Source organism: Saccopteryx bilineata, chromosome 5, assembly GCF_036850765.1.
Source record: "Saccopteryx bilineata isolate mSacBil1 chromosome 5, mSacBil1_pri_phased_curated, whole genome shotgun sequence".
In the NCBI taxonomy this organism is placed as follows: Eukaryota; Metazoa; Chordata; class Mammalia; order Chiroptera; family Emballonuridae; genus Saccopteryx; species Saccopteryx bilineata.
The window spans coordinates 205,996,944-206,011,280 of record NC_089494.1 but is presented as its reverse complement, the minus strand read 5'-3'; the positions used below and the strand labels follow the sequence as shown (position 1 = coordinate 206,011,280).

The 14,337-nt window shown below is 37.4% G+C and overlaps 1 protein-coding gene across 1 annotated transcript in view; it reads left to right on the top strand.

The window, feature by feature from the left end:
* LOC136306625 (uncharacterized) overlaps window positions 1-10,661 on the top strand; it is a 31,533-nt gene extending 20,872 nt beyond the window's left edge. Inside the window, exon 4 of the mRNA XM_066233080.1 lies at window positions 10,444-10,661. Coding sequence (XP_066089177.1) covers window positions 10,444-10,482 — 39 coding nt within the window. The 3' untranslated portion in view covers window positions 10,483-10,661. The remainder of the gene's footprint in view (window positions 1-10,443) is intronic.
* Window positions 10,662-14,337: the final 3,676 nt, after the last annotated feature.

Below are 14,337 nucleotides of genomic sequence, written 5' to 3'. Positions count from 1 at the left end.
ACAAAACTTTTTAATGTGTAATCAGCCCATTTGTTTTTTACAACAACATCGTTTTGATGAAATCATAGTTATAACTATCATATTTAGCAAGTAAAAACCTCAGAGATGCCAAAAGATATCTGTAAATTCACAAGACCTGCTTAAGTGTGACAGACATAAGACTCAAATATAGGTACTCTTACCTTTAGGACACAATCCTTCTGCTTCTTTATGATATACATTATTTCATCAGGCTATTTATATTTACATCTGAAAGAGATTTTTCACCTGACCTGTGCTTGTGCAGTAGATAACAATGTCGATCTGGAATGCTAAGGTCGCCAGTTCAAAACCCCTGGCTAGCCCAGTCAAGGCACATAAGAAAAGTATCTATAGTACTATGAGTTGATGCTTCCCATTCCTCTCCCACTCTTCTTTCTATATAGCCTTTCTCTAAAATCAATACATAAAATATTTAAAAATAAAGTAAAATAAAGTGGTCTTAATTATCTTGAAATTTCTAAACCACAACCTTTATTTTAGAAATATTATTCACGGCCCTGCCCAGTTGGCTCAGCAGTCAAGTGTCGGCCCAGTGTGTGGAAGCCCTAGGTTCATTTCCGTTCAGGGAACACAAGAGAAGTGACCATCTGCTTCTCTACCCCTTCCCCTTCCCCTTCCCCTCCCCTTCTCTCTCTCTCTCTCTCTCTCTCTCTCTCTCTCTCTCTCTCTCTCTTTCTCTCTCCTCCTCCTCCTCCTCCTGCTCCTTCTCCTCCTTCTCCTCCTCCTCCTCTTCCTTCTCCTCCTCTCCCACAGCCATGGCTTGAATGGTTCAAGTAATTTGGCCCCAGGGTGCTGAGTATGGTTCCATAGCCTCGCCTCAGATGCTGAAATAGTTCAGTTGCTAAGCAACGGAGCAGCAGCCCAGGATGGGCAGAGCATCACCCTGTAGAGGGTTTGTGGTTTGTGGGGTGAATCCCGGTCAGGGCGTATGCGGGAATCTGCCTCCCTGCCTCTCACTTAATAAAAAAAATATTATTCACTAAATCCTTGTGTAGAACATTAGTCTAGATTTACATGGTTATCTAGTAGGACTAAACTTTTCACCATATAGAATTCAGAGTTAGTAAAATCTAGTGCACATGGTGCTGCTTAAAGGATCTGGAGAAACCCCGGAGATAGAATCTGTAGATTCAAATTATTTCACTGAATCCAAATACAGCTCTCTAATGAGTTCTATTTCAAAAACTGCATTCGAGTGAGAACATTTTTCCAATTGTCTATGACAATGAATTAAGACCAGGTATCAAAATATTGGCAAGTTAAGGGGCTATTATATTTTTAAATAAATATAACAACGACCTCTTTATTCAAAGGAAATATTGCAATATTTATCTCAGGGAAACAACACGGGGAAGTTATACTTTCTTAAAGTCAAGGTAAATAAATAGAAATCAGTTGTTTTATTGTGATATAATTTACATATAACATTGTATTAGTTTTAGGTGTACAACATAATGATTCAATTTATCTATATAATGGGAGATGATAACCTCAATAAATCTAGTTAACATTCACCACTACCCATAGTTGCATATTGTTCTTTTTCTTATTATAAGAACTTTTTAAATCTACTCTCTTAGCAGCTTTTAAATTATGATAATGTTAACTATGTATAATAACCATACTGTACATTACATCCCCAGGACTTACTTATAACTGGAAATTTGTGCATTTGACCACCTTTATCCATTTTGCTCTCCCCAGCCCTCTGCCTCTGGCTACCACCAATCTGTTCTGTGTATCTATGAGCTTAGTTTTTTTTTTTTCTTCTTAGATTCCACATATAAGGGAGATCATATGGTATTTGTCTTTCTCTGTCTCACTTATTTCACTTAGTATAATGCCTTCAAGGTCCATCCATGTTGTTCACAAGTGGTGAGATTTCTGTCTTCTTTTTCTTTTCATTAATACCTCATTGTACATATATATATAAATACTTTTTTTTTTTTGTATTTTTCTGAAGCTGGAAACGGGGAGGCAGTCAGACAGACTCCCGCATGCGCCCGACTGGGATCCACCCGGCACACTCACCAGGGGGTGGTGCTCTGCCCCTCCAGGGCATCGCTCTGTCACGACCAGAGCCATTCTAGCGCCTAGGGCAGAGGCCAAGGAGCCATCCCCTGCGCCTGGGCCATCTTTTGCTCCAATGGAGCCTTGGCTGCGGGAGGGGAAGAGAGAGACAGAGAGGAAGGAGAGGGGGAGGGGTGGAGAAGCAAATGGGCGCCTCGCCTGTGTGCCCTGGCCAGGAATCGAACCCGGGACTTCTGCATGCCTGACCAACACTCTACAACTGAGCCAACCGGCCAGGGCCTACAAACACTTCTTTATTCTTCTACCAATGGACATATAGGTTGTCTCCATATCTTAGATATTATAAATAGTGCTGCAACAACATGGGTGTGCAGATATTTTTTATTTTATTTTATTTTATTTATTCATTTTAGAGAGGAGAGAGAGAGAGGAGAGAGAGAGAGAGAAGGGGGGAGGAGCTGGAAGCATCAACTCCCATATGTGCCTTGACCAGGCAAGCCCAGGGTTTCGAACCGGCAACCTCAGCATTTCCAGGTTGACGCTTTATCCACTGTGCCACCACAGGTCAGGCCTGGGTGTGCAGATATTTTTTCAAGCTAGTGTTTTTGTTTCCTTTGGAGAAATACCCAAAGTGAGATTGCTGGATAATGTGGCAGTTCTATTTTTAATGTTTTGAGAAACCTCCATATTGTTTCCCATAGTGGCTGTATCAATTTACATTTCCACCAACAGTGCACAAGGGTTTTTTCTCCACATATTCTCCAACACTTGTTATTTCTCATCTTTTTGGTAATAGCCATTCTAACAGATGTGGGTTGATTCCACACTGTGGATTTGATTTGCATTTCCTTGATGAGTAGTGATATTGAGCCCCTTTTTGTGTGCCCATTGGCCATCTGTTAGGTTTTCTTAGAGGAAAAAATGTCTATTCAGAGCCTCTGCCCACTTTTAAATCAGTGTTATTTTATTCTTTTGAGTTGTATGAATTCTTAATCTATTTTGGTTATTAACTCTTTATCAGAGAGCGTTTTTTAATAGAAGGTTAAGATGGAAATGACAAAGTAAAAATGAAGAAAGAATTACAGACTTTATAATGTATTTTCTCAAAAGTCTTCACTAGTCTCATATACTGCTCACAAAAATTAGGGGATATTTCAAAATGACTATAAAGTGATGAAAAAAGAAGCACTTGATTCTTTTTATTGAACAAGAATATAAGAAAAGCAAATGACAACCCAAAGAAAGTTGTTTGATTATGCAAATGAGATGCAAAACCAACTTTTATTTCATTGGTGAAAACGCACCATACAAAAGGCTGAAAGTACTGGAATATCTGCACGTTCCCTGATCCCGTAATTTTTGTGAGCAGTGTATATGTCTAAGTCACATAAGACGAAGTCTTATACATCTTCTAAGTGCAGAAGTCTCATAAGTCTGCCATACTGAAAGGCAAATTGAAAATCAGAAATTTAAAACTCGTTCTTATACCTTTCACATAAGACTGGACCCCAACTAACAAAAATATTTTTTACAAAAGTTTATTTTTTAAATGGTTGTCTAACCGTCTATTTTTACATCCTGGGTTTTTATGAATTGGATATTTATCACTCAGGAAGTATGACAATGTCACAATCAGGTAAGAAAATTAAGTAAGGTCATTTAAGATCTGGATTAAAATCTCTATCAGCTCTTATTCTGTAATATTTTTATTCCTAAAATACATTAATTTTAAAAATGCATAAACATTTGAAGACTTAAGATGTACCAGAAAGAGAGCACTAGAATAGAAATATGTTTCAGCACCCATTTAATCCTTTATATAATTGACAAGAAAGCCTGATCTTAGATACTTAGTAAATTCAGCAGGCCCTTCGTCTGCTCCTAGAATTTTGCATTGTCTTTTGTTTTACCTGTCAGAAAATCTTGATCTAAAACATCTTATGAGCGGTTTACATGGGCATATAGAGTGTTTTACTCAGAAAGGAGACTAAATTATTCATCTTGCCTTTAATGTTTCTTATATGTTGCTATATATTTCTTAGAAGTCATAAAAGATTGCTAAGTACTTAATTATTATGTATATTTATCTTAAAATGGCTTTTTATTTTCAAATATCGTTGTTTTCTTAGGGAGCTTAAATCTCCTAGAAGCTTCCTTCCCTAACCTGGATACAGACCCACGTTCTGAGTTGACTCTTCCTTAACCAGTCAATTTTAGGAAAATACCTTCACCTCTTGGACCTCCATTTTCTTGTCTATAAAATGATAACTTTGGCCTTAATGTTTTCTCAGGATATTCCTTCTTAAATGTTCATTAACATAAAGCAGTTGTTCAAAAATACTCATTGAAGGAATAAGTATTAACCTGTGCATGTGAGGCCAGAATTATGAGGATTTCTTAGACGTCAGTAGAATGAGAGGACCAGCTGAGAAATGGGGCATGTTAAAAGTCTCCCTGCTGGTAATACACAATGTGTGGTGTCACAAAGTTCAAGTCTAGGAATTATTAATAGGATGTGAAGAGTGATGATCAAATTTTGATACTGTGATTGTTTTGAAGTTTTCAACTCTTTATTACTTTTATGAACATCAACAGAACTAGAAAAGGGTTGAATGGAAATGTTCTCTGTACCCAGCTACTCATACACTACTGTGGCAAAGAAGCACAACAGACAACTGATCACCTGAGAGAGGCATACAATGTTGGCGGTATACTGTTGGCAATATTTGTTTAACTAAAGATTCTCTTGGATTCTTATCAATTATAGATGAGTTTTTTTGTTTTTTGGGTTTTTTTGTATTTTTTTGAAGCTGGAAACGGGGAGAGACAGTCAGACAGACTCTCGCATGCACCCGACCGGGATCCACCCGGCACGCCCACCAGGGGCGACACTCTGCCCACCAGGGGGCGATGCTCTGCCCCTCTGGGGTGTCGCTCTGTTGCGACTCTAGCACCTGGGGCAGAGGCCAAGGAGCCATCCCCAGCACCCGGGCCATCTTTGCTCCAATGGAGCCTCGGCTGCGGGAGGGGAAGAGAGAGACAGAGAGGAAGGAGAGGGGGAGGGGTGGAGAAGCAGATGGGCGCCTCTCCTGTGTGCCCTGGCCGGGAATCGAACCTGGGACTTCTGCACGCCAGGCCAACGCTCTACCACTGAGCCAACTGGCCAGGGCCTATAGATGAGTTTTGACTGTCAAATTTCCCAGTACTTTGGAAATTTTTATTTTCTTGTGTCACCTATTATAATTTAGTACATAGGAAACAATCTGGATGAATAAACATGTTAATAGTGGTTACTTCAAAGGAATGAGATTACTAAATAAAGACTTCCATTTTTACTTTACACTCTTTCAAATTATTTGTATTACTTTTGCTACTAAAAAAACATTAATGTATTATATTAACAGTCCAAAACTGATACTTGTTATCCAGACATTTCAGTAAATGGTGATTCTCAGGCTGAAAATTTTTATTCTCTACTTTATAAAGTAAATTTTACCATATGACTTACATTTATGGGCATTCGGCAGAAAATTATTTTCTCTCACTTCACCTGCATTTTATTATTTTATTGTATCCAGAGCATCATGTATGCCTAATTTTTCAAGGGATAGACATATTCTTGGCACATTGTAGGTAGTTGTTAAATGTTTGCTGAATGAATACATTAAATAAACCTTAGTCCTATTCTATTTTGAAATCAGAATAATATTTAAAATAGGATACCAGTTTGGACTCTGAAACAGGTTTTTTGTTTGTTTGTTTGACCCTAGTAACCTAAAAGATTTTATGATATCTCTAAAGGTTTTTTTTTTTTAATTTCCTAGTTATTTTCAGGGAATAGTTTAATAAAAAATATGATGGAACAAGTAAGTTATATAAATATATGATATTTTAATATCTAAAAGAATTATTAAATAAAGCAATTTATGTTGGCAAAACTTCTTCATATTATTTAGTTAGCTTTTCCTTACAACTACTGTAGTGTCCCCTTTGATTTCAAAAGGGAGTGATTAAATGAATGACTGGATGTATAAATGCTTTGCTTAAGATCCCTAAGGCATGGAATGGCAAAGGCAGGTTAGTGTGCACTGACCTTGTCTCCCCAAACTACTGCTTGGTCCCCTGAGCCCTCTGTCTCCCCAGAACAAAGAGGTTCTGCAATGCTCTTTTTCTGTATCAGTAAATAAGTAGGTCATTTGTATAGTAAATACTTAACAGGAAACGATGCAAGACTAAGCCAGATAAGAAATGTCTGGTTACTACAGAGTTTAGCATCCTGGTTTATAAACAGTCTATAGTAAATATTATGATCAACATTAGCAAGACTTTGCAGTCTTTAAATGTGCCAACTCACATTTATTTCCAGGGCTAAAAGATAATTTCCCTTTGTTATAACCCTGGGAAGAAAGAGAGAGAGAGAGAGAGAGAGAAGTGGAGAATAAACAAAGTTTAAATGGATCTGAAATACTGAGATTTCTTTGCTATATTTTATTGGATTTCCCATTTTGAAATTGACAAAATAGTTCTTACTAAAAAAAATATTGCTATTTTTAAACATGTTTTGAAAAAAAAAGGGAAATTTAAGTTTTTGCTAGTAGATCCACTTTTGCTATATCTGTTTTCCTTTCTTTTTCTTTCCTTATTACATTTACATTGTCTTTCTCAGTTTTTTGGAGTTAAGCTATTTGCTATAGAGGAAAACTGATGTGCAAGTAGAAATGAAGGTTCTTTCCACACTTCATTTGATCTTCTCTTGGATTTTCTTTTTTCTTTTCTTTTTCTTTTCTTTTCTTTTTCTTTTTTTTTTTTTTTTTTTTGGCTTTGGATATATACCTCTCTTCATCTTTTGTGTTTTGAACAGCAGTTTCCCTTCGCATCTATTGTTCATGTGAATTAAACAGTCACAGTTACATTTCAAACTGCTGTGGAAATTAAGTTTCCCTTTGTGGCATTCAACTCTCAGAGCACACTCCACCTTTGGCAGTGCCAGATATGCCTGGAACCTCTTCCAGGCTAAGCACCAGTACAGGTGGCTGGCTGGCTGACACCAGTTCTGAATTACAGCTTTTGACTAGTAGGCACAAAAATTTCTCTTGTTTCATAGTTTTATTTAGAACATGAATGTTCTCTAAATGGTTTCCAGTTGTTTTCTTTTTCTATTCCAAATTTGTTCTTAGCTTTATCTGTCTCTTTGAAATATTTACCAGCATTATGTCTGAGTATGACCCCTGATAAATGTATATTATTATTATGCTAGCATTAATTCCTTAATGAAATTTAAATATTTTACAAGTTCTTTTGATACTTAACATGGAACAAATCCTGCTGGATAACATTATACTAAACAGCAAAATAACCTAAGTAATGAAAATTCCTACCCCTTATGCTTATGCATTATTTTAAATGTCAAAATTTACCTAGAAAAATCAACTATATTCACCTCCTAAGTAGGTAATTACAACCAGAAATGAAAAAGAAATAGAAATGCTTTTATTTAAATATTGTTACATACTCTGGTTTCTCTTCAGATCCTATAAGTCTTTCGCCTTCTAAATATTGTTACAACATTAAATAAATTTGTCTTGAGTTTCTAATATAAAATGTCTAATAAAAGTCCCTCTGTAGGGAAGATGCAGCCCACTTCCAGACTTTTGTTTGGGAAAAGAGCATTTAGAAATAATTGCCTTTAGTACCATTGCATTATTAACTTCTATTTTTCTATTTTTTTCAAGAGTGAGGCAGGTATCACTAACTTCTATGGGTATCTAAGGAGCTCTTTGTGATGAAATTATTACAGTTTCTCTCTTGTCTTGATTAAAATTCTTCAATCGCAGGGACTCCAGTAAGTCAAGCTCCTTAGCCTGGCAGGCAAGAGTGCTTTTTCTTCTGGGTCCACTGCAAGTCTTCTCTAGTTTCCAAACATCCACAACCACTTGCTTTCCCAGAACCCTCTCTGATAGTCCCTGCGCTGGGAAATGCCAAACCTCACCCAGAATTCCCTTCCCCTTGGTCTCCCATTACAAACTCAGCTGTGAAGGTTCTTCCAAACCCTTCCCAGTTAGTTTGTGACTCCTCTAGGGCAGTGGTTTTCCTAAAGTGGTCCCCCACAGGCAGGAACAGCATCACCTCAACACCTGGGAACTTTGTTAGAAATAAAAATTCTTTGGTCACACCCTTAAACTAGTGAATTAGAAAGTCTGGGAGTGAGGCCTATTGTGTGTTTTAACAAGCTCTTCTGGTGATTCCAACCCACAGCCCTAGGGCAGAGATCAACTACTACCCAGCTTAGTATCCTCAGACTCTCACTTGTTTTCATATATAGTAGATGTTCAAGAGGCCTTCCCATAAAACCAATCCTTCTAAACAAATGAAAACAAAAACAGTCATCTAAAATTGATTTAAATGGAATAAATTAGCCTGAAACCAATTTTTTCAAAGCTTATTTACTTAATGATCAGGGCCATTAATGACCAAGTTACCTAAAATTTAGCCTCTTTTGAGTGTTTTTTACATCCTTATCACACTTGCGGATTCTTCAAGCCACTAATACAATCTCCATTTTCATTTGAAACCTGAGATTTTTCTCCACATGGGCTCAGTTGTTCTTTTATCTGTTCCCAAAGCAAGTTAGCTGCAAGTTTCTTCCATAATATGAATTTCTTGTGAGCAAAACGCTCTTATTTTTCATGTTATATCTTATACAATGCCTTGTATATAATTGACACTTCAGGAATCCTTGTTAATTATGATGACAGTATAATATTATATTTGAGACTATAGACTAGATCCAAACCTTGTGTTCAAATGCCACCTTTTACTTGCTGGCGGTGTGACTTTGGGGAAGTTTTCTTTTTCTTTTTCTTTTTTTTTTGTTTGTTTTTTAAGCCACTCTATGCCTCAATCTCCTTATCTATAAAATGGGCATAATTTGATAATACTTCATATGGTTGTCATAGACTAAATGAGTTAATATATGTGAAGTCCTTAGAATAGTGCCATGCATGTAGTGTTATAAAGTACTGCAATCTGCATGTTACATAGAGACACCAGGCAGGTTACAGAAGAAATTTGAGGAGTTTATCAATTAGCCGGCTAGCTAGCTACATGGGACACGGTCCCAAATCATGTAGGCCCTCTTACAGTTCTGAATCTTCTTTTATACAAAATCAAGTACTGGTTGGGGTACAATAGTCAATTACTAACAAGCTTACAACATCTATCTATAGGACCTATTAAAAGGAAAAAGCATTCTTACACATCTAGACCACAAGATAACACAGTAGTGATAATTGTTTTACTTACCCAGCAAAAACATTCCCAAATTTTCTAGTGTCTACCCCCATCTCTGTTGCTACAAAATGTTTAGCTTATGATAAGGAGAGAAGCTGAATGAAATTACCTTTGCTAAAAGTGTTGGGGGCTAGCTTAGTAGGAAAACCTAATAAACTAGTCCCCCCTTGCTTTAGTTTACAAGCTTTATACATATAAAGAATTTCAAAAGGGATGATTATTAGAAAGCATATAAAATGTTACAGAATGCAGTTTTTTCAAGCAAGGGGAGTGGGCTCCTGATCCCTGTGTCTAGAGGTATATGTCACTCTCAGGACTCCAGGAGGAGAGGAAGAGTTAGAATCAGTGTAGGAATTTTAATTAAGATATGTAAACATTGTCTCCTAAAGGGTCTTAAGGATGGGGAAGAGGATGTTTTCAGATAAATTTTATCCTTCCAGAGAACTATGATTAGTTACTAACTAACTTTTGCCCCTTTAATCTCTTTCTGAGGGTTTTTATTCCTTTCAGAGAGGCGGGGTAAGGGGGCCTGACTCTTCCTTTTAAAATACTAATGTTAACAATTTTTGCAATTCCTTGGCACCTTATCACAGTAATAAGTATATATATTATAGTAGGATTAGTTATTGTTTCTTTAGTTTCCAAATCCTCTATCTGCTTTTACTCAACAATTGGTTTAACTGTCTTTATTTCCTTTGCAGTGTTTCTTGTTCTTTACCTCCTGTGCTTCTTTTGGATTTAACAGATTAATTTTTATCACAAAAAATGAAAAATTGCCACTTTTTAAAAGTTACGATGCCTGCTGTAACTAGGTCATTTTCTGGTCTAGGAATTGTCCTTCTAGAACTCTATCATAATTGTTTTAATGGTCAAAAACTTAGCAAAAATTTATGGACAAAATATTCCTATTAGCATTATTAACAAAAGTTGAATTCTCTTTTTGTGTGACAGATACAGAGAGAGGGACAGATAGGGACTGACAGGCAGGAAGGGAGAGAGATGAGAACATCAATTCTCCATTGCAGCTCCTTAGTCTCCTTGGTTGTTCATTGATTGCTTTCTCATATGTGCCTTGACCAGGGGGCTACAGAAGAACACATGATCCCTTGCTCAAGTTAGCAACCTTGAGCTCAAGCGAGTGACCTTGGGCTTCAAGTCAGCGACCATGGGTCATGTTCATGATCCCACACTCAAGCAGCAACTCCGCACTCAAGCTGATGAGCCTGTGCTCAAGCCGGATGAGCCCGAACTCAAGCCAGCGACCTCGGGGTTTCAAACCTGGATCCTCTGTGTCCCAGTCCAACGCTCCCTTCACTATGCCACCGCCTAGTCAGGCAATAGTTGAATTCTTTACATATTTTGGATACATACAGCTCTTATCTGGTCTGTGACTTAAAAATATTTTTTCCCAATTTGTGTGGCTTGTTTTCTCCTTCTAGTAATAATGTATTTCACAGAACAAAAATTTTTAATTTTAATAAAGTTCAATTTATCTTTTTTTCCTTTTTCATGGATTGTGCCTTTGGTGATATATCTTACATCTCATCTCCAAATATGAAGTCACTTAGATTTTCTCCTATATTTTTTTCAACAGTTTCTTTTAGTTTGTGTTTTATAGTCAGGTCTAGGATCCATTTTGAGTTAATTTGTGTAAAGGTGTAAGGTATATGTTGAGGCTCATTTTTTCTGCATGTACATGTTCAATTGTCATAGCACCATTTATTGAAAAGACTGTTCTGTTGTTTTAACGTCAAATTCTATCCTTTCTCTTATGAGAAAACACTCTTTTTATTCAATAGTTTACTTTTTTGATAGAAGAAAACTTCTTTTGTAATTTAATTAGAATCAGTGGCTGATTAGTTAATCATATAAAATGATAACTAGATATTTTAAACAATTTTTTATTTAAAATGTATATAATTCATTTATTTGCTAAACTCTCCTTTGAATATGGACCTGATGACTGTTGTTTTGAATTATTTTTTTTTTTTTTTTTTTCTTTTTTTTTTTTTTTTTTTTTGTATTTTTCTGAAGCTGGAAAAGGGGAGAGACAGACAGACTCCCGCATGTGCCCGACCGGGATCCACCCGGCACGCCCACCAGGGGGCGACGCTCTGCCCACCAGGGGGCGATGCTCTGTCCCTCCGGGGCGTCGCTCTGCCACGACCAGAGCCACTCAAGCGCCTGGGGCAGAGGCCAAGGAGCCATCCCCAGCGCCTGGGCCATCTTTGCTCCAATGGAGCCTTGGCTGCGGGAGGGGAAGAGAGAGACAGAGAGGAAGGGGGGGGGGTAGAGAAGCAAATGGGTGCTTCTCCTATGTGCCCTGGCCAGGAATCGAGCCCAGGTCCCCCGCACGCCAGGCCGACGCTCTACCGCTGAGCCAACTGGCCAGGGTCTGAACTATTTTTTTTTAAATAAAACACACATAATGCAATGCCTGTATTATCCAATGTTTTCAGCTAGAAGTCGAGCTTCTTAGTTTTAAAACTGGGCTCCACTAGGTAATTATTTAGAACATCATAACCTCTCTGAACTTTTATTTCCTTATCTATGAAATCAGAGTAATAATAGTACTCACCTCTAAGGAATAAAATGAGTTAAGTTAATAATATGTTATTCACTTAGAACATTTGTCTGGCACATAGTAAGTATATACAGGGTGGGGCAAAAGTAGGCTTACAGTTGTGAGTACATGAAACACAGTTTATTCTTGTATTATTATTTATTAATTACTGTTATTTTCCATACAAACAATTGCAAAGCTATTTTTGTACTATCCTGTTTAAGTATTTGCATCAAAGTGGAACAAGAACTTGAGCTGAACAAAGAATCCTTCTTTTTTTGTGTGACAGAGACAGACAGAGAGAGGGACAGACAGACAGGAAGGGAGAGAAATGAGGAGCATCAATTCTTCATTGTGGCACCTTAGTTGTTCATTGATTGCTTTCTCATATGTGCCTTGATGGGGGGGGGGGGACTCCAGCAGAGCGAGTGACCTCTTGTTGAAGCCAGTGACCTTGGGCTCAAGCTTGTGAGCCTTGCTCAAACTAGATGAGCCTGCACTCAGCCGGTGACCTCAGGGTTTCAAACCTGGGTCCTCTGCATCCCAGTCCGACACTCTATCCACTGTGCCACCACTTGGTCAGGCAGGAATCCTTCTTGATTTTTACTTTTTTTTCTGTATTTTTACAATTGGCTTATTACCCCAAAATTGGAAACAATGGATTTTAGCAGCATGCCTTTATCAAGTCTTTCCAAAACACTCAGATTAATTTTCATATTAAAAAAAACCTTTTTCCTTCTTGTACACATATTTCATCAACAAAGACAAACAGATTCTGGGATACAATGAACTCTTGAGTGTAAGACTCCATGGGAGAGCTGGTAGGCAGACTACAGAATAGATTACTAGCCAAGATTTCAAGCTGCTGTGGGAATCGGTCAATATTTTTACCAAAGCACTGGAAAGTTCCAATTAATTTGGTTAATTGATTATATGAAAGTTGGTTAATAAGGTGTGCACTATAAATTTGAAAAGACCATCTTTTCTTTATGATTATTTTTAAGCCAGAAGTGAGTAGACCATGGCAAAGTTTAAATGAGCACTGTGAGATGCCCCAGAACACAAACTAGTCTTAAAAGTCTTAGCACTTTCAAAATATGAATAAAGATTTCCTTGGCAATGGAGATTCCATTTAACATATTACAATTTTACTATAATACCTATTTAATAAATTAAGTAAAGTGTTCTATTATATTTTCATATGTAATGCTAGAGATCAAGTTTAAACAGTGGGTCGGATGGTAGTGGGCAGGCTTCAAATATGAATTCTGGATTAGAGATAAATAATGTCTCAGCTATCAGTATATTATATTCTGCAGCATATAATTAAAACTGGAGAAAACACACAGGATTTGCTCTGGCCACTTGGCTCAGTTAATAGAGCATTGGCCTGCTGTGCAGACATCCCAGGTTTGATCTCTGGTCAGGGTACACATGAAAAATGACTATCTGCTCCTCTTTCCCTCCCTCTCCCCCTTCTCTCCTTTCCCTCCCATAGCCAGTGGCTTGATTGGTTCAAGTGTTGGTCCCAGGCACTAAGGATAGTTTGGTTGGTCCAAGTGTCAGTGTCAGGCACTGAGGATAGTGTTAATTCTAGCATCAGCCCCAGATGGGGGTTGCTGGGTGGCTCCTGGTCAAGGTGCATACAGAATCCCTGTCTCTCTATTTTCCCTCCTCTCACTTTAAAAACAAACAAACAAAAAAAACCAAAAAACAAAAACAGGATTCAAATGAAAAAATTTCTTAGTAATTCAATCATTTAAAAAACATAATTGATTGCATTTAACACTAATTTACTAAAAGCTAGTTTAGCTCAATCAATTTGACTAATGTTTCTAATGTGTTCCAGTATATAAAATGGAAAAGACAGCATCAGGATGAAAAACATTCACTCAGTTACAAAAACTAACAAATTATATAAATAATTATTAAATATCAAGGTTGAAATTAAAAGAACCATAGTAAATTGCCTAAAATATGAAAGGCAATGTATCTTATCTAAAATTTTAGTCAGATACTCACAAGTGGTCATTTCAAAGCTTTAGCCTTGTGTTTTTGCTAATGGAACCATCTTTAGAGGTTTATTCTTCAGCAATAGGCCTATTCCTTTTTTTTTTTTTTTTTTTTTTTTTTTTTTTTTTTTTTATAGGGACAGAGAGTCAGAGAGGGATAGATAGGGACAGACAGACAAGAACAGAGAGAGATGAGAAGCATTGATTATTAGTTTTTCGTTGTGACACCTTAGTTGTTCATTGATTGCTTTCTCATATGTGCCTTGACCACGGGCCTTCAGCAGACCGAGTAACCCCTTGCTCAAGCCAGCAACTTCGGGTCCAAGCTGGTGAACTTTTTTGCTCAAACCAGATGAGCCCACGCTCAGGCTGGCGACCTTGTGGTCTCGAACCTGGGTC